The sequence below is a fragment of the Panthera leo genome, chromosome A3 (genome assembly GCF_018350215.1).
Source record: "Panthera leo isolate Ple1 chromosome A3, P.leo_Ple1_pat1.1, whole genome shotgun sequence".
NCBI classification, from domain to species: Eukaryota; Metazoa; Chordata; class Mammalia; order Carnivora; family Felidae; genus Panthera; species Panthera leo.
In genome coordinates this window covers 116,820,520-116,845,641 of record NC_056681.1, presented here as the reverse complement: position 1 = coordinate 116,845,641, position 25,122 = coordinate 116,820,520, and the positions used below count along the sequence as shown (strand labels likewise).

The window sequence follows — 25,122 nt, the reverse complement described above, 5'->3', positions numbered from 1 at the left end:
CAGGCCTGGCAGAAGAATATGGACATGTCAGTGTTGCTCATGGGAGCCCTCTCAGGTGTGTGAGGCAGGCGTTCCAACCTTCCCCTGGCTCTGGCTGAGAATGACCCCTCCTTCCTTTTCGTCCCTGAAGACTCCCACCCACAGTGAAATCACCCACCTTCTGCTCACTCCTAGCCTGCTGCGAGCTAATGGGCCCTGCCATCACAGCGGATCTAGGTCACCGACCCAGCCCATCCCTTCATTCACGTCTTCCTACTTCTCCCACAACAGTGTCCCAGAGCTGGTCAGTAACTAGCTCTGACCTTTACATCTCACCGGCTGGGTATTCCAAACCTCTGAGTCTTCATCCCCACATCTGTCACAGAAAATACTTACTTCACAGGATTTTCAGGGGGCTCAAATATAATGCCAGTAAAAATTCCCAGCACTAGGTACACTTAGACACCGCATCCAAAAGCCTTCTTTCTGACAAAGGAGCCATGCCTGTCTCCTGGGCATTGGGATCCTGGCTCTCCCAGCCAGTATGGGTTCTGTCTTAACAGAAGCATCACTATTAGAAGTATCCTAATGTTACCAGAATTTAGGATTTAGGCTTACTCAATCACATTCTCTGGACTGGAATATAAGGGGTCAGAGCAACCCTTTTTCTTTTTAGCAACTAGAAAGTCATTCTTTGAGCTGGTGGCGCTGTTTAAAACACATTGGGGCAGAAAACAGAAAACTGCTGTACTTATTCTTGACCAGGCTGCCCTGGAAGATGAGAGAATGAAAACTAAAATGAGAATTGGTGTGGAGGTACAGGGTTCTAGGTGATTCATGCACAGGAAAGCAGGGATGAAAAGAGTAGGTCCCTGCACAATGCAACTGCTTCCAAGTGAAAATAAGAGCGAGAGAGAAAGGAGGGAGGGAAAGAAAGAAAGGAAGGGAGGCAGGGAGAGATAGGTAGCTCCCCAGGCTAAGAACTGTAAGTTCCAGATTCAAGTTTTAGTTTTGTTATTAAGACAATGCAATCTAACCTTCCCAGATCTCAACTTCCTCAACCACAAAGTGAGCGAGATCAAAAGTAATAGTATCTTTTTTTAAAAGTTCCCAGCACATATGTTCACTCCCTTTTTCCCTTCTGCCCTTTCATTCCCTATCCTTTTGTTTGGAGCCAACTCCTTCCTGGCAACCAAACCCCCAGACTCCATGAACAGTCCTCAGTGTCCCCCCTGCTTATGGGATCAGAGGTGTCCCAGCCTCCTTCACTCTCCATGCTGCCAGTCCCACATTTAGGGCCTAGGTCTGCCTGTGAATTACAACTCAAACTGTCTTCATGCCTATTGCACAGGGGAGTGGAAAACACAGATAGATGTTTTCTGCCATGCCAAATTAGAATCCTCAATGGCTCTTCCCCATAAACTTTGTTATAATTGGTGGTTAGAGTCCGTATTACCATGGATACTTTCCTACGGTTACATTAAGGATTAAATTGATTTTGCAGACTGATCTGGGAATTTAACCACCATTTGTACCACAGTCTCTGTGGGAAAATATATTCTGTGTTCCAAACAATTGACCTTTTGGAGTTGATCCAGTTCCTACGTTGGGGACGGCCTGTACAATATTGTGTTACATTTTGGGTTTCATTTTTGTGTCCTAGAATCAAAGACTTGTTAGAGCTGGAAGAAAGTTTTGCAGATCATTTATTAATGAACTAATTTTGTAGGTAATAAAGCCACGGTTCAGCGCGAGAGAGATTTGTCCCAGGTTATTCAGCTACTTTGGTCTCCACCTCCAAGCCAACGTCCAAATCATTTGGTGGTCATTCCCCCCACTTGTCAGTAAACCATTTCAAAGTTGGGAAGATCACGTCTTCAGCACAAAATCAAATATACCAAATGTTTCATAAATACTTAATTCGTTCATTATTCACTTTGCTTTCGGGGTCCATTCACTGTAAGAATTCTTTAAATAACAAGTACCATTATGACATTTTAATTAAGTATTTACAGTATTTGTAATAGACTGGATTTGGTTTCAGTCAAGATTTGAATAAGAATTCATAAATATTCTATTTAACCAGTGTTTCCTGCATAAAAGGACCTATCAGTGCTGCATCAATAAATATTTTTCACAGCTCAGAGACACATTTGGGTTTAGTTTTAGGAGACACATGCCATTAATTTTAACAGTCTTAGGAGAGAGCTACTCATTTTGTAACTACAGTAGAAAGCTTAATAATGCTTTGTTTTATTTACCAAAACCAACTGACACAGACTTGTGAAATCATTCAGAAGTAAACCTTCTCCAACTGAAAAGGTGACTCATACATAATTTGGATTTGCTGTATGAGGAGAGCAGCCATCATTAGAAATAAAACATTTAAATTGTTTTATTTGGAAACAAATTTTCACATGTTGTATATTCTCCTTCACCGACAGACACATTTAGTTATTTCCTCATATATTGTTTCAATGAGCAGGATGGGAGAGCACCTAAAGAGAAACAATTTCATATATGCAGATGACATGGTTTTATTGTAACAAACTAGGAGTGACCTAAATAGACAGCTGGCCCTGTAATCTAATTACAAGAAAAATAAGGACCACAGGATCAACCCTTTAAAAATTAAATCATCATCCTTTGTGGTATCTGCCCATCCAACTGTCACTGCCTTATAGTTAACAGTTCTATATAGCATTTATTATTATTAATACTAATACTAACAATAATAATAGTAATAAATTACTAGGCATTTATTTTCAATCATTTTACCATGAAGGTTCTACCAGAAATTTCTCCTAAAAGACAATGCTCCACTGAGAGTTTGTATGTGTGTGTTAGGTGGTCAGAATTGGGAGGTGGGGCAGTTACTGGCCAAGGGCAGGGGAAGAGGCATTTGGTTATATCTGGCTTTATAATTTGGGGGGCTAAAATTCCTGAGGACATGCCTTATGACTTAGCTGGTAACTTTGGCACTTGGTTATTCTCTCATATGTGTATTGAAATGAAACCAAAACTAAATCTCAAAAAACAGTCTTGGCTCTGACCTGGTGTACCACCTCAGCCTGGCCGTGGATTGCAAGGGGCAGCTTCTGTGTCCTTGTGTGGTTTCTCAATACCCTTGAATTGAGCTGACCACAAAAGCCTATAGCATTTGATATACAGATGGCTGCCCTCAAGCTGTATCTAGTAAAATTTAGAACTTGCTGCCACTGTAGACTTATTAAAGACTTGATTAAGAGGAATTACATTTATGGAAGGACAGACCAATGAATGCCGATTCATTCATGTAGAAGCTATTTTGGATTAGTCAGGGCACAAAGAGTTGTACATCACTACCATAGCCTCCACATTTTGCCACCTAAACCTACTTAATTTCACATCTTATTGGCTATTGGCCAATATTGAATAGCATATAAAACATCTTTTTTTAAAGTCTATGCTGTGTTTACTAAAAGGAGTAATGAGGCTTCTGTTCACTATGTTCCAAAGTGCCTTGTTTGAGAGCAAGCCACAGGAACATCTCAGCATAGTGATGGTTGGGGTCCTCTGAGCACTGGTCTGTCTTTATCTAATGGGCACTGATGGACCCCAGGCATTTTCTGTTTGGAAGAAACAGATAATACATGTATCATGATGTTATTAATACCCCAAATTATGATTCCCCACGTCCCTTGATATCAGGAAGTCCAAGTCCCCTCCACAGACATTTCTGGAATTACCCAAGGATATTGGCACGTGTAACCCAAACTCTCCCTAAGCCCAGTGGTGTACTGGTAAAGGTTTAACAACCAGCAATATGGCAGGGGGAAAAAAACCCTACAGATTCATAGCATTTGTTAATTTCCTTGCTGTAAATATTTCTGTGATGGCCAGTGTGATGTCACTGAACATGGAGTTGGAAAAGAGATGCATAGTAGCTTATCATTGTATGGTGTTTCCACCATATAGATACAGTAGATGTAAACAACCTCTAGAATATACATAATAGTAAAATGCAGCGAAATAAACAGGACATGATGAGTTTTGAGTAATCGTTACCTTTGTTTCTAGTATAATTTATTCATTTGTAAGTCTATATAATTTAATTTTTAAATCATGGCTCTGTTTAACAACTGGCTTGCAGAATTCCTGAAAGTTTAACAACTGACTCTCATGAGCCAGCAGCGTAAGATAGCTACAGCACACCATTATCTAAAGCCCCCATTGGGTTGGGAATCCCAGCTAATAGTTTGCCCTTTGGTCTGTGAGATTAACAATCCTGGTCTAACAAGAAGCAGGACCTCACCATGGTCCCTTTCCTGAGTCTTGCCTCATGTTCAGAAAGACTGAGAGGCAATTCCCTATAGGCAGCCAGGACCACTATGGGCCAGTCCTCTGCTCTGAAGTTTTCTGGTCTCCAGGTGTGGGTTCTCTACAGGGCTGCTATCCCCCCACAGTGCCTGGCCCAACGAACGTCTGTTACACCTTGGCAGCCTCCTCGTGTCTTGCTTCTGAGCTGCTGACTTCCCTAACTGATGACCCCTACTCCACCAACAGGACAGACCTCGAGTCTCCTCAGTGCCCATATCTGCCAAGCGGGGCTTCTCTCTATTTGGTCCTCACCTACCTCTGAACCTCATGGTGGTTCCAACTGCCTCTGCTGTTACTGCCTGTAGGATTGTCTCCAGCAGCCTCCAGGCCTCCCCCTCCTACCTCTTCTTCTGTCCTCAATCTCTTATACACATTTTAAAGTTCAAATAAACTTTGCAAGCTGAGTTTCATGTAAATATGAAACTCATTTAACAAAGTAGGATATAATGGAAGTGAAGCATGATCCCAATTTCATAAAATAGGATATAGTCAGGTACATGATAGGAAAGATGTTATCTATAGCTGGTGAAATCATAGATGATTTTTATATTTTATCTTTGTTTTCAAAATTTCCTTCAATAAATACATTGTATTCCGGGGACAAAAGAGGGGACTACTTTAATGGCAAATCTAACCTGTACTGATATGAAGCATAATGTCATCTTATTTATCTTATGTGATGTGAATATTCATATGATTTTCTTTTAAAAAATACAATGTTTCAGATTATAGTGAGCTGCCTGTGAGTGAGCTTCTGGGGTGCTAAATAATATGTAGTATATGTACCAGTTAAACTTCAAAATCTGAGGAATTCTGAATCTGAATTCTTATGTAATTTTTTTGGAAGGAGATTCCACAGAAAAGTTGACTGGGCCCCTAGTGATATATAGCTCTTTCATTTTTATAATGGCCTTTTCTTTCCCAGGATTCCAAAGCACTAGAAAACCTAGAGAAGGGGATATCTGCAGGCAGTACTCAGGATCACTTTCCAATTCCTTCTGACTCCCACAACTCTGTTGAGACTGGCCTCTCGCTGCCCCACTTGTGGTGATTTCTCTATAGAAGCTTACTTTCTCCCTGTGCAATACAGTTTCCTTTGGGTGTCCCTTGTCTATTAAACATGTCTGCATGTATTTAAACCCTAATTGTGGACAGGGTTCAAAGCTTCATGGGATTCACGGGTCCCATGAACGTTGGAAGATAAGCAGTCACTTACTTAATTGTTCCCAAGCATTCTGTTATTCTCAAAGAGTTTCATGGGAGAGATGTGGGGAAGTGGCATCCAAAACCACAGCTGGTGTATTTGAGTCCTAGTTCCACCTCAGCCAGAACACCTACTCCACTTGCAACTGATCTTTTCCCTGGTTGCTAAAAAGCTGAGAATCATATTTGTGGCCTATCCCTAGCAAACCAATAGTATCTTGCACCATGCATTTTGCATACAAAACTGCTGGCTTTATCTTATCTTTCCCACTTTTTTTTTTTTTTGGTCCTATTTTTCTCTTTACTTACTTTTAATTTATCCTACTGCATGTATTTTCATAAGCTACCTTAAATCCCTTCTTTTGGAATAAAACAGGGTATAAATAAATGTTCTTTAACAGAACAAGAGTGTGATGAAGAGCCATTTCTTCACCCTAAAAGCCCCAACATGAACTGGCAATGAGCCTGTGAAAACTATTCAGGATCACCATTATTGCTTGTCACCTGTTCTATGCCCACTGTCGATATACAAGCTAAATTCTGAAATGGAGAAAAAGCTAGGGGGGAAAAAGGCACTAGGAAATCCTAGCTCTGTCAGTCATCTGGGCCATTATAAAGCACTCGATTGGACAATCGAGTTTCTACTCGATTGGTTTCTACTTTCCAAGTTTGTGAGATAGCACATGCATATTTAAGTCTCAGCTTAACATGTACTGTGATAACATTTCACAATTGCTAAGAATGCAGACACTGGCACTAGATTCCTGGGTTTGAATCCCAGATATGCTAGTTACTTGTGTGATTTGGGCCAACATAATTAATCATTCTGTACCTCAATTAATGCCATCTGCAAAGTAGAGATAATAATAGTTCTTACCTCATAGGGCTGGTTTAAGGATTAAATAAGATAATGTAGAACTCTTAAAACAGTGCCAGAGTACATACAGAAATCTCAATGTTGGCTAGTATTAGTGATAGGTGAGTGGAAGAAGCACTGCCTTGACCTCAGGATAGCACCTTGCCTGGGTTTCTGGACTAACACCTGAGGAATGAGTAGAGACCTTTGATCTGACCACTTTCTTAGAACAGGCCAAAAACTCTGGCTTGCCAGAGTATCTTTTTCGTGGCTACTCTCCCTCCTGCCTTTCTAGAGGTGAAATTATGTGGAAAGAACAGCTGGGCAACCAACCTTTCTGAACTTCCGTCTTTCTCTGTCTCTTCTACGTGCCAGACATTTGGTGGGTCTACCCTGTAGAAGCTTACAGTCGAGTGTAGGAGATAAATGCATAAACAATCACAAGGCAGGATGATTAATATAACGGAGGTCTGGACAAAAAAAGCACTGAGATAAAATGGTATGCATAGAGTGAATAAAGATGTAAGATGTGTGGATGTACTACACAGAAGGCAGAGAGCGGTACCCACGTTGAAATAGTATTGCTGACCTTTCCAGAGCCCACTTTAACGTATTTCATCCAGGGACACTTGGGCAACTACTAGCCTTGTGGAATGATGGGGTAGAAAATCCCTCGTTTGCAATGTCAAACTTTTCCATCAAAGTAACTCAACCCCTTCTTGCTTCCCAAACGCGCAAACCTGGGTTTCAAACGTGGATAATGTAGTCCACGTTTCCCGATTAACGGAAACATGAGGAATTGCTTGCAAAACTAGGGAAGGAAGACAAGAAAATAAAAAAGAGGCGGGAAGGGCACAACAACGCGGTGTGCACAGGGCCCCTGCCAGGGCAGCTGAACAGCGGGAAGGTCAGCCGCTGCCCACGCTCGTTCTGCCTAATGGGAGCTTCCCCAGCGCGGCGAGCCCCGCGAGCCTCGGGGCGCCTGCGCTGCCGTGGCGATTCGGCGCAGTGGAAGTGGCGAGTGAGGGCGACGCACCTGCGCGAAAGCAGCAGCGGCGGCAGCGGCGGGAGAACGGAGTCCAGTGCGATTGCGCAAAAGCCAGGGCTGTGGTGGGGGCCGCGGAGGCGTGCGCCGTGCGCCTGCGCGGAGGGTTGCGTGGCGCGGTGGCGGGGAAGGGTGGTGTGCTGTAAGTGGAGCTGCGGGTGGGGCCGTCGGCGGCGCTGGTGAGCTTTGCGGAGTTGGGCGGTGCCGAGGAGGAGGAGGTGGCGGCTGGGTCTGACGCGGCCCGGTTCTTGGGGGCTCCGCTTGTTTATTTATTTATTTATCGTGTGGGCCTCCGAGTGTACGCGCGCTCCACTACTTGGTGGGGAGGGGGTGGGGGGAGGGCCCGGGGAAAAGAGGGAGTTGGAACCGGGGTCGAAACGCCGCGTGACTTGTAGGTGAGGGAGCGCCGAGCCGTCGCCGCAGCCTCCGCCGCCGTGAAGCCCTTGTTCCCGCTGCTGGGAAGGAGCGTCTGGTGCCGACAAGATGGCGGACGGGGAGCTGAACGTGGACAGTCTCATCACCCGACTGCTGGAGGGTGAGTGCGGGGCCCGGCCTGCCGCAAGGAGGGGGCGCCCCCTTCAGCCCTCATTTCCCCTCGCCGCCGAACCCGAGGGGACCCCCGTTTCCGCCCCGCGGCGGCTGCGGAGGAGGGGGGCGAAGAGGCTGCTTGGCCGGGGGGGAGCGGCCTCCAGGAACACGGTCGGCAGGAGGCAATTCGAGAGGGGCTGTCCCCGCGGGCGGCCCGGCGGGCAATGTCCCCGCGAACCCTCGGGGACCGTCATGGCATCGCGCTGGCCGGGGGCTACGAGGAGCCCAAGGGTGCTGGGTGACCCTTCCCAAGGAGGGTGCGAGGATGCGAGTTTCTGTGCATTGTATGTCCGTGGAACGTGTATTTCTTCTCTGTTCTCTTTGTGCATTGCCCTTGGCTGCCTCCGATTCTTGTTCCGGGAGTGAATTTTATAAAAATCTTCTCATTGAGACAATTGTTGGACCTCTTCTGCATTTTTGCATGATGCTGTAGGACGAACTCTGTTTAAGGAGGGGATAACATTAGCGGGAGTTGAGTACCTCCTATTTATTATTTAGGTTAAAAAAAAATAGTAAAACCGAAGATTTTGACTCGAGCTGAAGATGCACTCAAGAAAGAATATGTAGACACGTTTGCTGACGGGATCGGCTTTCGGGTTTGAGAATTTAACAGGCTTGAGCAGGATTTAATTTCTGCACAAACTTAGAAAGGTCTACTTTATTGTAAAAGCCTCTCGTGTGTGAAAGGTATTTACAAGTCTTCGCTGCTTTTGAAGTTTCCTGGTCCTTCTGTTTTTATTGAACAGTTTTATGTTGGGGTGGGGGTTAGAGGGAATGGGAAGAGATGGAGAGACCAGGCTATTATTCACACTTAATCGCAGTCTTGTGCCAGTGAATCCCTTTACCCTAAAATTTGCCTCACCACTAATTGCTTTGTGAGTGTGTAGAAAAGATACTAAGCCTTCAAAAAAATTTAGCCTTTTCTGTTGGAAATCGTTAGAGTGCATATGCACTAACTTACTTGCTTTCAGGTTACCTGAAGGTAACTTGACAACAGCGAAGCGCGGTATATTCTTACATTTGGAAAATCATCAAAGAAAATTGTATTCCTGGGGGTGAGGGGCTGGCTAGTTCCTTTTTTCAGTCTGTGTGTTGGTTTCTCGTCAGTTCTGTATGTGCCCGTTGTGTAACAAACTACAGTTTATTTGCTCCAGATGTGAAAGCCTTCCAGCAGTCTTAAGACTGGATAGGAAAGTTTTACCAGGAACTCTTACTTACCTTTTCTTTTACTATCGAGTTATTCTTGGGAGGCCCCCTGGTGCCTGTAGTCCGTGTTCACTGCTTAAGTCTTGGTGGACTTTTAACAGATGTGGACATCTTGCTGGGTCTACAAGATACTTGCTTTGGAAAAAATTTTGTTTTGTGATTGTGCATTGTTCTAAGAGGGAAGTATAGCTACTTAAACATTTTAATGTCTTGATAACTTTTGGGGGAATCTGGACCCTGCTTTCTTACACATTTTAAACATGAGTTTGTAAGTTTAAGTATTTTAAAAATCTGATGTTTGTATTTCAACTTCTTCACTTCTATTTTTCGTGTACTTACATACTTGTATACTTTGTAGGCATAAAACAGTAGATTTTGTGTTTTAAAATGTTTGATCTGGGACCTTTTAAATCAGATGCACTTTTTTAGGATACTTAAGAAACTTCACTAGTGGATTGTTCGAGTTTATTGGAAAAAAGATAACGGAGGGAAAAATAGGCTGAGGGATTCCATTAGTTTTGTGAATTCAGATTTAATATTTGGTGCTGGCTTTGAACAACCTCTCCCTCCCCCCGCCTGTGTGTGTGTGTGTGTGTGTGTGTGTGTGTGTGTGTGTGAGAGAGAGAGAGAGAGAGAGAGAGAAATAGTCTAGACATTTTCCCCTTTTAATATTGATCTCCTTTATGCCAATCACCAGGAATCCAAAGATAAAACACAATCTCTTTACCCAGGGAGCTTCCAGGCTAAAGTGATTTCTGGGCTTTTGCGACCTCTGTCTATATTGAACACACTACCATCAGTAAAAGAGTTTCATTACTTGCTTCTCAATCCTGGGAAGTATATTTAGTTTGACAGTCCCTCCTTGGAATTCTTAAATTCTGCAGGCTCCTTCTCTTTTCCTCTTCCAAAATCTATACCTGTTCAAAGACATCCAGAACAGACGTATTTTTTTTTTTTGTCTGCCTTTGTTTTCAGTGATGTTACTTGCTCATTAAAGTTCATTTAGATTCAAGTGATGGTGTTTTGTAAAGCTGCCTAGCAAAATAGCTGCAGTAGGTGTTTTTGGTTTTTTTTAGTATTAAATGAACATATAAGTGGGACGCCTGGGTGGCTCAGTCACTTGGGCGTCCAACTTTGGCTCAGGTCATGATCTTGTGGTTGGTGAGTTCGAGCCCCACGTCAGGCTCTGTGCTGACAGCTTGGAGCCTGGAGTCTGTTTAAGATTCTGTGTCTACCTCTCTCTCTGCCCCTCCCCCGCTTGTACTCTGTCTCTCTCTCTCAAAAATAAATAAACATTTTAAAAAAATTAAAAAAAATAAATGAATATATAAGATAAAACTTAGAATGTCTCCACATGGGAAAAATCAGCAGAACTTCATCTTATTTTAAAACGTTGATTGTTGGGGCGCCTGGGTGGCTTGGTCGGTTGGGCGTCCGACTTCGGCTCAGGTCATGATCTCACGGTCCGTGAGTTCGAGCCCCGCGTCGGGCTCTGTGCTGACCGCTCAGAGCCTGGAGCCTGTTTCAGATTCTGTGTCTCCCTCTCTCTCTGCCCCTCCCCTGTTCATGCTCTGTCTCTCTCTGTCTCAAAAATAAATAAACGTTAAAAAAAAAAATAAAACGTTTATTGTAATTCCAAGGCATGCTCTTGATTTCTTTTTTATTATATCAAATTGCCAGTGGGCTGTAACACGTTTGGTAACCATATTTTATAAGTTGCTTTTGTGTTTTTTTCTTTTTTGAGTGGGCATATCATTGATGTAATATTTTCAAAGTGCCTTCAGAACAATTTAAAATTTTCTGTTATTTAATGCAAACCATATACTAATTTCTTATTTGAATAGTGCGTATTCCTCCAGTATATTGGGTTAAGTTTTACTTAGAACTAAAAGCCAAGGACGCCTGTGATTCTATCCCCTGTAGTGAACCCTGTTACCACATTCTCGTGGCTTATAATAATGCTCTTGACTGATTGTTTAAATCTAGTTCCTGTGGGTGTCCTGGAAAACCCAGTGAAAGCTTTTTACTTTGATCATTAGTTCCAAAAGGAGTTAGGGTGGCAGTAGGAATATAGCATAATCACCTTGCAAACGTTGTTCAAATTATAAATGTTGAGTTTATTTTGGGAGGAGGTGAAATAGAATGAGTAGTTGGATCTGTTTGGAAAGAGGATAGGGTGAAAAACTGCTTCCCACCCAACCAGACTTTATCCAAGTGTCTAAAAACTGGGCTGTACCGGATGATAATTAACACATGCCTATTATGTAGATCCTATATTTTGTTATGTTTATCATATATATCTGTGTGTATGTATATATCTCTGAATTTGTGGAACTTCTGTGATCATTTCCGTTCTTGTGGGTTATGTATTCTAAAGATTTAGTCAGGCTGAGACAGACTAAGCAAGTAGGAAGCTTTGTGTCCTTTTGAAAGTTAAAAAAATGGAATGGACTTGAAAAATTAAATAGATTAATAAAAGCACATTAAAATCCTCTTTAAATAAAAGTTTTATTGAGATATAATTCACATACTATGTAATTCACTTACTTCAAGTGTATAATTCGATGATTTTTAATATATTTACAGAGTTGCCCACGCATCACCACAATTTTAGAACATTTTCATCAACACAGCCCTGTTCCCATTAGCCAACACACTCCCTTTTTCCTTTCATCCCTCCCCCAGCATTAGGCAACGACTAATCTTTGTATCTCTATGGATTTTGCCTGTGCTGGACATTTCATGTAAATGGAAACATATGGCCTCTTGTGATTGGCTTCTTCTAATGTTTAAAAATTCATCTATATTGTGTCATGTCTTAGTATTTCTTCCTTTTGTAGGTGAATAATATTCCATTGTATGAGTAGACCACATTTTATTATTCATTACTTGTTGGGCATTAGAGTTGTTTCCCCTTTTTGGCTGTTGAGAATAATACTGCTGTAAACATTGGTGTACAAATTTTTGTGTGGGCATGTTTTTACTTCTCTTGAGTCTACAGCTAGGAATGGAATTGTTGGGTCATATGGTAAGTCTATATATGTTTGACCTTTTGAGGAACTGCCAGACTGTTTAAAGCCTTTTTTTCTCCGATTTAAATTGTTTAGTTGTGATCCAGAAGTCTAAAGGTTAGGCAGTTTGAAGGAAGTGCTAGTCTGCTTGTTCCTGGCAACCCCAACTTCTGCAGGAAAGTGTTGTTTATATATAGATCCAAGGCCAGGTTTGTTAGAAATGAGCAGGTTGAGGAGTAGGAAAGATCATCTGAGGGATACTTTCGCTCTTCCCTTGCTGCTTCCTTGATGAGAAGCTAGAGGATGCATAAAGGTGGTACATTTTTTAACTGATTCAGAGATTAGGTTTGTTTTCCTGTTAATTCGTTGTTTCAACAAATGAGGGAAACATTGAAAGTTTAAAGTAGTGCAGAAGTGTTTTTATTTTGTTATTTAAATGCAAAGCTGAAGCTTTTCTGGTAAATATCTAAATCCAAGATTAAAATTCATTGGGATTTAGAAATCTATTTACATTTGAGTCTAGAGACAGGATTATATTTTAAGATTTAGGGTTAACAGGAAGATAACAAATTATATCTAGCAGGCTTTTTTCTCTCTTGCTTTCCATATTTACTATTTTAACAGTATTCATTCCAATGGCATGTATTCTCAGTTCTAACAGAGGTAAAATAATATAAGTATATAAGAATGTCAAAATATTTAGAAATAATAATTGAAATCTCATTAAGTATTTCTGAAACAAAAGTTATTCTGGAAGAGTTGGGATATGGGGATGCAAAGAGAAGAAATGGTTTGTAAATGAGGTAGGTTTAGGAGTGATGTGGTGGAGGATGGGAATTCCCAGTTGAGTTTTCTAGGATTTAATTTTTAGTGGATACAAATTTATACCCTCAAGCAGCAATCCCTGCCCTTCTAGCAGCTGTATATAGCCATTCCAAGGCTTATTTTTCCTGGAAAGATAGAGGGTCAGTGAATATAGGAAGGAGAAAGCGATCAGGGACACATCTCTTTCTTGTACACCCTCTATGTCTCCCCAAGATTGAATTGGATTACCTTCGAAGTCTTGGTTACTGGTAGGTGAAATGCAGTTTTTTTACACTCTATTCTCTGAAATACACCATATGACATCTGTTAGATAAAATTGAAAATGCCTTAATGGAAATAGTCTTCATTACATAGTTAGAGGTAAAGGACTAAAAATGCAGAAACTCATTCTGAAGTTTAGCAAGTATAAAAAACCACTAGCCAGTCTTTTCCTAGTGTTGGAGGAATTCAGTCCCTGGTCTAGGTGGGTTCTTGTAATACAGTAGAAAAAGTAGTAGAAGGACAGTGGCAGTTGTCCTTTATCCTGCTTCTGCTCTACTCATGTAGCAGAGTGATTTATGAGGGTGTATATACGTAACTTTCCTGAAAATTCCTGGCCTCTCTCTCCCTTCCCAAATTTACCTGCAAGAACAAGTAAGAGTTACTTATGTAATAGTGGAAACATGGCCTTTGGGTCCTGATAATGTGCCCACACTGTGTAATTTGGAGGTGACACAGTTTATTTCACCATAAAAGAATTTTATCCCCAGAATCTTCATCAGAATATCACTAAGTTCCAGTCTAGTCAATTATAGATTCACAGAAGCATTTTCTTGCTTTGAGTATTTGTTTAATAACACCATTTTAACTTTTCCTCTAATTTTACCTCCTCTATTTTTAAGATTTAGAGAAATCAAAAGTTACTTTTCATAATAAAAGGAGTTTAATAAGGACATCTATTATGTAGCTTTCTTTAATATTATAATTCACGGTTATAATGACTTCTATAAATTGGGAAGGAATCTTCATAGGTGTTTGTTCGTAGGTATCTCTGTTGTTTGAATATTTGTCAAATAATTGAACCAAAGTAGTGAGAGAAAATGACCAGCCTTCTGAGGAGATCTAAGTTTACACAGTGATAGAAAGGAATGTGTTTTTTGAACTTAACTGCAGTAGTTATGCTAATCAGATGTTTACTCAGTTGTGTATTTACTCAAGATATATCTGTAAGTATTGTTACAGTGGGAGGCCATGTTTATGATGGTTTAGGATACAGGTTCTGCATGTATTTTAATTTCAGCTCTGCCTCTGTTCTGCATATTGGGGATGATAGTGTCTATTTCATAATGTATCTGTAAAGACTAAACAGATAAAACCCTTTGATACATAATGAAAGCTCAGAAAATGTTAGCTGTTGTTACTCTTTCTGTTTGGTATAAACCTGAACTGAGAAATAGGCAATAGAAGACTTTTTATGCTGCTGAGCCCTGAAGCCTTCCTGTAGTAATTATTGAGAAGGCCATTCCTTATGAGGATCTAACATGTATTGTGTCCTCCACATTGTGTTACTGCATGCAACCACTCTTTTCATATATGTGTATGTATGTGTAAAACATTTTGTTCCTATTTCCATCATCCGGAGTTTGTAATCTGGTTTGACATAGTGTTGGTGCTGAAGGGCAGAGACAATTTTAGGCAGAATAAGATGGTGAAAAGTAAGTTAAAGAAATTTGTTGTATGCCTTCTTTTGGCTGGGGACTAGAGCAGTGGATTTCAAACTTTTTGACTCTTGGGACCACTTTATATACTCCTAAAAAGAATAGAGGACAAGAGCTTTTATTTATGTGATTTATTAGTACTGTGTTAGAGATTAAAACAGAATTTTAAAATATCTTTTTTAATTCATTTAAAATAATGGTCCATTGCATGCCAGCATAAATAATGTTTTCTAAAACAAGAAATATAGTGATAAGTAAACCTCTTTAATGTCTGGTTTTGTAGAAGTTAATCATATAACATATAGTTGGAAAGTGAAGGAGTATTTTATTAGTCTTTTTAGATAACTGTGGATATTCTTTAATGTTGTGTTTATTCTTTAATGATATTCTTTAATGTACTAATCAACAAGTGGTAATTTCTTAAAGGTTAGTTGTAATGTGGAATCAGAAATATCTGAGTTTTTTTGTTCCTTTACATTAAAATCCATTGATCCGTCTTACACTTAAAAAAAAAAATTATTTTAACACTTACTCATTTTTGAGAGACAGAGTGCAAGCGGGGGAGAACAGAGAGAGAGAGAAAGAGGGAGACACAGAATCTGCAGCAGTCTCCCGGCTCTGAGCTGTCAGCACAGAGCCCGATGGGGGGCTTGAACTCACGAGCCGTGAAATCATGACCTGAGCCGAAGTCAGACGCTTAACTGACTGAGCCACCCAGGCGCCCCTTACACTTAAATGGTTCTTATACATTCTTTATAACATGCATTGGTCATTTGGAAAATATCAGTTACATCGAGTTATGCAAATGTTCTAATGTTGATACATCTTACACAATATCAAAAAATCATATTTGTTGATATAACAAGGTATCAGAAGAGTCTTTAAGTATGGAAGAAGCTGTCAGATTCGTGGTGCTGGATACAAAGTTTCCAAAATTTTAATTTTCACTTGAAAGGTTGATTTTTATCATTAGCAACAAATGCTGTCAGTTGTTTTCTTTGAAACGACACAGCCTCACTTTGTTCATTTTCAAGAGTATCTGTGAAATCTAAGTGTAAATAGCTATAGTTTGTCAGCTACGCTTTCCAGTAAAAAAGATGTTCTGTGAAAAATGTGGCTAGATCCGCTTGGAGCTAAAACTGTCACTCGAGTGCTTTTCTTGAACACAGCCATTGTGCTTTGGTATGTAGCAGAAATGCCTAATGGATACTTTTCATTTCATTATACAGAATATTAAAAAGATGTATATTCAATGGTGGAGATTTAATAAAATTGATAATTTTTACTACTTGAGGGCATTCTTAAGTGAAACTGGACTTCTTTGTGTTTCACTGTAAATGCATGGTAATGAATACCACCAGTACATTTTGGCACCACTGATTTTGTTTTGTGCTAAGGTGCTAGCAGTTTTGCCCACCATTGGCTTCTGTGTCATGCAGATGTCAACATAGTGAAAAAGGGGATCCCGCTTGGAGAACCATAGAGCTAGGGCACTCTTCCTCTGTTCTGAAACATCTGGCTCTCACCTATATCTGCTACTTCTTTATTCTTTGCTTATCATTTGTTTACTGGTATATCTGGAATCACTTTTTAATTTATGACTCTTCACAGGACCCTTTGAGAATTCATGAAAGCCATAGGCCTTTTCAGAAAAATATGTATGTTCATATATATACACAGTATTACAGTTTGAGGTATTATACAGAGCTTCTGAAGGCCACATTAATCATTCCTATCAGGCAGACTTAAGATAAATTGAAATTGTGACAGCTGCCTAATTCTTTCACTTGAAACCAAAATTCCACATTTTAACCACTTGTAAAAATTTTACCGTTTTTACTTTTTGTGGCTTAAAGGGAGACTTACATGCTAAATAGGGAGAAATAGCCACTTCATCCTACCGAAAAAAACCAGGAAATTTAGCAAGTCTGGATTGAAGTTAACTTTGCTATTGATTAATTTGTAACCATGAGTGAATTTTGGGGGGGTGTAGAGTGAATTAAGATATTAAAGGTTATGGAAGATTCCTAAGATTTCATGGGGCAGATATGATAGATAGTAATGGGGTTGGTTCTTTTTTCTTGACATCCTTTCTGTTTTAGAGAAGGCAGTTATTGTGAGAACTTGCCAGAGAAAATAGCAGATGGTTATTGAAAGATAAAATTTAATATACACACAATACACATAAAAACACATATATCACACACCATTTGTATTTTTTTAAGTGTATTTATTTTGAGAGAGAGCACAAGGAGAGGAGGGGCAGAGAGAGAGGGAGAGAGAGAATCCCAAGCAGGCTCCGCACTGTCAGTGCAGAGCCCAACATGGGGCTTGAACCCATGAACCATGAGATCATGATCCGCGCCAAAGTCAAGAGTTGGCTGCTTCACTGACTGAGGCACCCTGGCGCCCAACACCATTTGTGATTTAAAAGACAAACCTGCATTGAAAAGGTTTTTTACATGAATATGAAATTTGAAATATAATGATTAAGTGCAATTTGTGTATCTTCTTTTGACATCAGATAACATTTTGTTTAATTGAGGTTCAGAGTTAGTGTTCTGTGTCATCAAAATTGATTGCAAGTGTTCATCTGTTAATGCTGATCTGTAATGAGATCTGTATTTCATCTTGGAAGGTATCTTTTAACATGGATAGGTATTGCCAAATACTGATATCAGTCCACAAGAATGTGATTTTAGTTAATGATTTTAGTTATCATTTGGAAGGTATTTATAGACTTCTTCTAGTTCTCTCCTAATATTTGCCTTTTATTATGTTATCACAGCACACAAATCAGTTCCAATCAAGGGCAAAGTGGAAGCTCTTCACCTGCACAGTTAAATAGATTTTGGTATAGTGTGCACTAGCACTGACGTCTGAAGAGTTCTGTTGGAACTGTGATTTGAGCTTAGAAAATATATTTAATGCAAATCTGTGAGGAAATGAAGATCTTGTTTTAACTTTGACAGCACTGGGAGTGTATAAAGCAGCTTTGACATTTGCTTGTGAATTCAAGCATCGTTAGTTGTCATAATGACTTACCACAGTATACGTTTCACATATAAATATTTTTTTGCCTTACAATTTTAGATTCAATCATTAAGAAACATTATCAGGTTTGCAACAAAATCTAGTTTATTAAACTACCCATAATAGTGATAGTGATTGTTGTCATTCAGAAAAATTTCAGTATTGGCCCTGAGCTCAAAAAAATCACAATAAAACTATCACTACTAGGCCATTGAACTGCTGTGTAGTAGAGCAATTTGAGATATTCAGCTTTTATTTCTGACAAATACTCACGGAACTGACAATAGTTCATGAGTGCTAATGATGTGCACTATTGATTACCGCTGAGCCAACAATACATGGTAAAGTATCTTTCTACTGAGTAATTGCACCATACACTATAAACACCTTAAATGTTCACAAGTTTGTAAAATTGCCCAACTAGGGTTTTTTTGTGCTCCATGTATATTTTTACCACCATTTTTTCTTTTGTTTTTCTCAGCTTCTTGACAATATTTTTGACAGCTAATTCAAGGCTAACTCTTCAGTCACTCAATTGGCTCCTTAAATAAGGCAACAGTTAGGTATTGGTAGTATCTGTGAAGTCACGAATAGCCAAGGAAAACCACTTGAAATCATTTGTTTTTGTTTTTATTTTTTAAAACATTTATTCATTTTTGAGAGAGACAGCATGAATGGGGGAGGGGCTGAGTGAGAGGGAGACATAGAATCTGAAGCAGGCTCCAGGCTGTGAGCTGTCTGCACAGAGCCCTGATACAGGGCTCAAACTCACAGGCCACTAGATAATGACCTGAGCTGAAGTCGGAAGCTTAACTGACAGAGCCATCCAGATGCCCTCATTTTTTATTGTTTTTTTTTTTTATTGTTGTTGTTGTTTTAATGTTTATTTATTTATTTTGAGAGAGCGAGAGCACTCGTGCACGAGTGCAAGCTGGGAGGGGCAGAGAGAAGAGAGGGAGAGAGAGAATCTCAGGCGGGCTCCACACTGTCAGTTCACAGAGCCCAGTGTGGGGCTGTCACTCGCAAACTGAGTGAGATCATGACCTGAGCAGAAGTTGGATACTTAAACAGCTGAGCCACCTAGGTGTTCCTCATTTGTTTTTTTAACTGATAATTGGTTAATACTGCTCCCGTTGTCTTCGATGCTTCAAGAACTGTTTTTACAGAAAGGGTAATAGTCTTAAACAAGAATATTGTTTCAGGACCTATTTCTTTGGCTTTTCCAATCAAACATGATTTCAGGAACTCACCATTAGTACATGGCTTTCCTTGCTTGCTAACACAGTAGCCAGTTGGAAATTTAATTTTGGTTGCAGTCTCATTTTTATTTTTGTGAAGAAATTCTGCTGTGATGAGATTCCATTTAAAATGTTTAAATTGTCTTTGCTTTTGAGTGAAATAGGAATATTGTGATGATAGTGCTTAGCCTGGTAATGTGAACATATATTGTATTTTTTTTAAGCATAGCTATAATGTTATAAATAAAATGCTTAGCTGTCTAATTCAGTAACAGAATAATCCACACTCCACTGTGCTTTAAAAGTGCAACATTTGCATTCCATTTTTCCTGCGTGAAGAGTATGCACTGTAATAAAAGTAAAAAAATGTTTTTAAATGTTGCAGAACAGCAACAAGCAGGAACTCAAGACACTGTTGAGTTATAACTGCATTTCTGTAATTCGTAGTACCATGAGAAGCAGTGTGAAATGATAGAGTGCCCTGTGTCTCTGTCACAATGAATCTGCTCTGCCATTGTATGGTGAAAGTGCCCATAGATGATACTTAATGGGGGTTGGGGGTGGGAGGAGAAAAGAAAAACATAACAAGTAAGAGTAGTTGTGTTTCCGTAAAACAATTTATTTATGGATGCTGAAAACTTATATAATTTTTATGTGTCTCTTCCTCCCCGCCCCCCCCCCCATCATTTTTTAAAAAGTAAAAACTCACAAAACCAGGCATTGGGCCAAATTTGATTCATGTTTTCCCCCTTTTCTGATGTGGACATGCTTGCACAGAAAGATTCTCTTATCAGGAGTAGAAGACCTTTACCAGTCAGGACTGGTAAAAAATATGGGGTTAGGGCCCATAGTGTTTAGTCCTTGCAAGGTATTCCTCTAGTTTCTGTATGTAATCATCCAAATTTCTCCTCTGTGACCAATAATCATATTTTGTGTCCTTTTCTGTATGTACTTGAGCAATGAACACAGGAAATTTTTGAGGGTTTTGATCCTTGAGGAAAAGGAAGCAGCAGTGAGCTGACCAATCACTCTGGCTTTTTTCCTGGAGGTATAGAGGAATAGATCCCAAACAAAGAGTGGCAGTCTTCCTGGACTCAAGAGGAGAGATGGAAGTCTGAGGCCATTAAAGCATTGAAACTTAAATCCAAAAGAGGAGAGAACCACATAGATTCTAACCCCAAAATCTGCAGTCAGGTCCCCCTTAAGTCATTGACTTCTAAGGTATACGTATACAAGAGAAGATTCTAAGAAACTCAGAAGAAAACAGTATCTGGAAAGCTAAAGATCTGAGCAGAGATTCCAGTATCACCCTAGTGCCAGAGGGGCAAAAGTTGAAGTTCAGACTGCCAAATTAGGGGGACTGTATTATAGTCAAATTTTCCATTGATACTCCATCATGACCACTCCCTAAGATTGAGGGCAAAACTGAAGTAGACCAGCCCTCAAGAAAATGTAAGTCATTATTATTCTTACCACTGAAAGGAAACAATACTGTCTGGAAGATGTCGTCTAGAGCTCATACAATTTCCATCCATAATCAGATATTTCATTCAGTGAAATGACCACAGGACATACTAATAGACTTAACTGACCAGAAATCAGAGGAAAAAAGGGAACAAATCCCCAGATTATTCAGATATTAGAGTTATCACTGAGAGACTTTAAAATAACTGATTTAATGTGCTCAGGATAAATAAGAAATGATGGGAAATTTTATCAGAGTCCTGGAAACTTTACAACTAAAAAAGTGCATTCACTAACAATGAGAATTTGAGAGTTGGGCTTACTAGCACGGTAGAAACAGCGGCGTAGTAAAAGCTAGGAAAAAAGTGTTGTGTAGAAATTACGCAGTGCTGAGAAAAAAACAGGGGAAATAAAGAAAGCAGGAGACAGTGGAAAGGTTTAACATACATAATGGGAGTCCCAGAAAGAGAGGAGATACAGGATAGAGGAAATACTGACCAAGACTTCTCCAAAGGGAGAAAGATACCAAAAGATTAAAGAAGCTCCATGGATTCCAGGAAGGAAAAATACAAATAAAACTATATTGAAACCCATCGTGGACTTAACTGCTAAAAATGAAGAAAAAGAAAATCTTTATGTTTTAATCTTTTTAATGTTTGTTTATTTTTGAGAGAGAGACAGCATGCGAGTTGGGGAGGGACAGAGAAAGGGGGGGGGGCATGGAATTGAGCTGTCAGCACAGAGCCTGATGTAGGGCTCAAACTCATGAACCATGAGATGATGACCTGAGTTGAAGTTGGCCTCTTAACTGACTTAGCCAACCAGGCACCCCAAAAGAGAAAATCTTAAAAGCTACCAGAGGAAACAAGTCATTACATGACCTTCAAGAGAACATTGATGGTTGATATATCACCTGAAACTACAGATGCCAGAAAACAATAGACTGTCCTTTTAAGGTGCTGAAAGAAAAGGAAGAATGCTAATCTAGAATTCTAAATCCAGTGAGCATATCCTTCAGAAGAGAAGGCAACGGATGCCTTCATGATCTTGCGGTTCCTGAGTTCGAGCCACATGTCGGGCTCAGTGCTGACAGCTTGGAGCCTGGAGCCTGCCTGAGGCTCCAGGCTCCAATTTAGACTATAATACAGTCCCCCTAACTTGTCTGTGTCTGTCTCTGTCTCTTTCTCTCTCTGCCCCTCCCCGACTCACGCTCTTGTCCGTGTCTCTCTTTCTCTCTCTCTCTCTCAAAAATAAACATTAAAAAAAAATTTAAGTGAAACAAAATAAAAACACAAGCTGAGAAAATTTACTGATACAGACTGGTACTGGAATTTTCTAGTAAAGTTCGTATTGAAAGAAAATGATTCCAGATAAAAGCACAGAACTGCAGAAGTAAATGAGCAACAATAAGGATAAATGTGTGTAATTATAAGTTAATGCTTTTTAAAACAATTATGGTTTGTAGGGTTTAAACTATGTGGAAGCAGTATATGACAACTGTAGAACAAAAGGCTAAAAAGTGCATTTGTTATTTCTAGAGTAACTACCAAAAGAAAAAGAATATATAACTAAAAAGATAACAGAGGAGAAAATGGAGTAATAAAAGATAATTGTTCCAAAGAAACGCAAGAAAAGAGGAATAAAGGAATGAGGAACATGTGATACAAACAAAGCAAATGACAGGATTTGTCCATAATTATAGTAAATGTGAAAGGAGTAAACACTCAAGACAAAGTTCAGAAGACCTAACTATACTGTATACAAGGAACATATTTTAAATTTAAGGGCAAAGGTAGAGGAGTAAGCACCAGAATGGGAGAACTGCATCATGCACACATTAACCAGAAGAAACCTGGTTGGATGTATATACATCAGAAATAGTATATAAGGCAGGAAGTATCACTAGAGGTAAAGAAGGGCATTGCATAATGTTAAAAGGATGAATGCCACAGGAAGAGACAATAATCTTAAAATTTTTAGGTATCTAATATTATAGGTCTAAAACACAAAAAGGAAAACTTGATAGAACCAAAAGGTTAAAATAGACAAAACCACACTATATAGATTAACGTACCTTTCTCAGTAACTAATAGAACAAAGAAAAAATTAAGGATCTAGAAGATTTAAACAACACAGTAAATTTGACCTAAGTGACACACACAACACTTTACTCAACAACTACAGGATATACACACTTTTCAAATATGTATGGAACATTTACTGAAGTATGCAATATGCAGTACCAAAAAGCAATTCTCAGTAAATTTAAAAGAAATGAGATCTCAGGTTCTCTGATTTCAGTAATGATAAACTAGAAATCAATAGCATGTAATTAGAAAATTCTCAAATACTTAGAAATAAGCAGTGTACTTTTACATATTTTACTGCTACTGAAGAAATAGCAGTGAAAATTATAAAATGTGTTGACCTGAATAATAATAAAAATACATGTCAAACTTGTGCAATTGCAGCAAGAAGCAATGCTTACAGGGATATGTATAGCTTTAAAAATACATATAATATATATTGGTGGGGAGGGGGGGAAGGCTGAACATTAAATTTTTATTTCAGGACAGTAGAAGAATAAGGAAAGATATAATAAAGATGAGAGCCGAAATCAAATAAAAATCAAATGTATGATTTTTTAAAATGAAAATGTTGAAGCTTCTTCTCTGGGAAGACTCCAAATAACAGATGACACCAGTGCTGTGGGAGGGCCCAGGGGCCCTGGAATGGGAGGCCATGGCAGCTTCCACAGAGGTTTCAGCAGCAGCATCTGGGGCCAGGGCCATAGCCGGGGTCAGGACAGGAGCTGTGGAGCTCATGGAGGCAAAGCCAAGGACAAGGCTGCCACTAGGCTGGGCCACCTGGTGGTCAACGACATGAAGATCAAGTCTAGAGGACACCTGTCTCCTCCCTGCCCATAAAAAGAATCTGAGATCATTGACTTCTTCCTGGGGTCATCCTTCAAGAATGAGGTTTTGAAGATTATACCTGTGCAAGAAGCAGATTCATGCTGGCCAGTGGACCAGGTTCAAAGCATTTGTTGCCATCAGAGATTACAGTGGGCACATCGGTCTGAGTGTTAAGTGCTCCAAGGAGGTAGCCACTGCCATCCATGGAGCCATCATTCTGGCCAAGTTTCTCGTTGTCCCCAGGCAGTGAGGCTACTGGGGAAACAAGATTGGCAAACCCATACTGTCCCATGCAAGGTGACTGGCTCTTGTGGCTTTGTGCTGGTGCTCCTCATCCCTGCTTCCAGAGGCACTGGCATTGTCTCAGCCCGTGCCCAAGAAGCTACTGGTGATGGCTGGTATTGATGATTGCTACACCTTGGCCAGGGGCTGCACTGCCACCCTGGGCAACTTCGCCAAGGCCACTTCTGATGCCATTTCCAAGGTTTAACATTGATCTCATCCCTGACCTTTGGAAAGAGACTGTGTTCACCAAATCTCCTATCAAGAATTCACTGACCATTTCGTAAAGACCCACACCACAGTTTCCATGCAGAGGGCTCAGGCTCCAGCTACGGCCACAATATAGTTTTATACAAGAAAAATAAAGTGAATTAAAATTGTTTAAAAAAGAAATTGTTGGTAAGATTAATAAAATTGATAATCCCCAGAAAGACTGATAATGTAAGAAATAGAAAACAAATTATCAAAAAAGATACAGGAGATGTGACTAGTAATGGAAACTAACGAGGTGGAACAAACAAAAGCAATAATGTAATCCTGGCTGGGATTCTGTACTAGAGGAGAAGAATGTGCTATAAAGGACATGATTGAGACAATTATTAAAATTGTAGTATATTCTTCACATTAAAGATTTATATCCGTTAAATTCCCTGGATCTGATAATTTATACTGTGCTATCTTTTTTTTTTTTTTTTAAGTTTATTTATTTTGAGGGTGGGGAAGGGTAGAGAGAAAGAGAGAGAGAGAATCCCAAGCAGGCTCCATGCTGTCAACACAGAATCCGATGCAGACCTCTGTCTCACAACTACGAAATCGTGACCTGAGGTGAAATGAAGAGTTGAACACTTAACCAACTAAGCCACCCAGAATACAGTCTGTTCTTAAATGGGTCAGAGAAAAGTTATGTATATGTATTTTAAAGGAAGTTAAGATTTTATAAATAACTTAGTGCTAATAACTTTTATAATTTAGATGAAAAACTAATCTTGACAATACTGATAAAAAGGAATAGAAAATCTGAATAGTCTTATATATGTTAAAGAAAATGAATTTGTATTTGGAATACTTCTCAAAAAAAATTCCAAGCCCATTTGGTTTTGCTGGTGACTTAAATATTTAAAAAAGAAGAAATTAGGCCAAGTTTGTTGAAAGCAGAAAAAGAGAGAACACTTCCCAACTTGTTCTTTGAAGCCAGCACAATCCTAATACTTAAATCTGACAATTCTCAAAGAAAGGCAATTACCGACCAGTATCGCTCATGAATATAGCCACAGAAATCATGAGCAAATTATTAGCAAATTGAATAAGAAAGATAAATGTCATAATGTGGTGGGGTTTATTCTAGGAATCCAAGGAACACTCAATCAATATAAATCATATTAACAGAATAAGGTGGAGGGGGATTATTATCTCAATGGATG

The 25,122-nt window shown here is 39.6% G+C and overlaps 1 protein-coding gene and 1 pseudogene across 2 annotated transcripts in view; both read left to right on the top strand.

The window, feature by feature from the left end:
• Positions 1-7,532: 7,532 nt before the first annotated feature.
• PPP1CB (protein phosphatase 1 catalytic subunit beta) overlaps positions 7,533-25,122 on the top strand; it is a 42,403-nt gene continuing 24,813 nt past the window's right edge. The window contains exons 1-2 of one of the 2 annotated variants that reach the window (XM_042933361.1): positions 7,533-7,621; positions 7,838-7,977. In XM_042933361.1, the coding sequence (XP_042789295.1) occupies positions 7,926-7,977 (52 nt within the window). In that variant the 5' untranslated portion in view covers positions 7,533-7,621; positions 7,838-7,925. Of the gene's footprint in view, positions 7,622-7,658; positions 7,978-25,122 lie in introns of those variants that run through there. The other variant, XM_042933362.1, reaches the window with a different exon arrangement.
• LOC122214804 lies at positions 14,757-24,434 on the top strand (annotated as a pseudogene).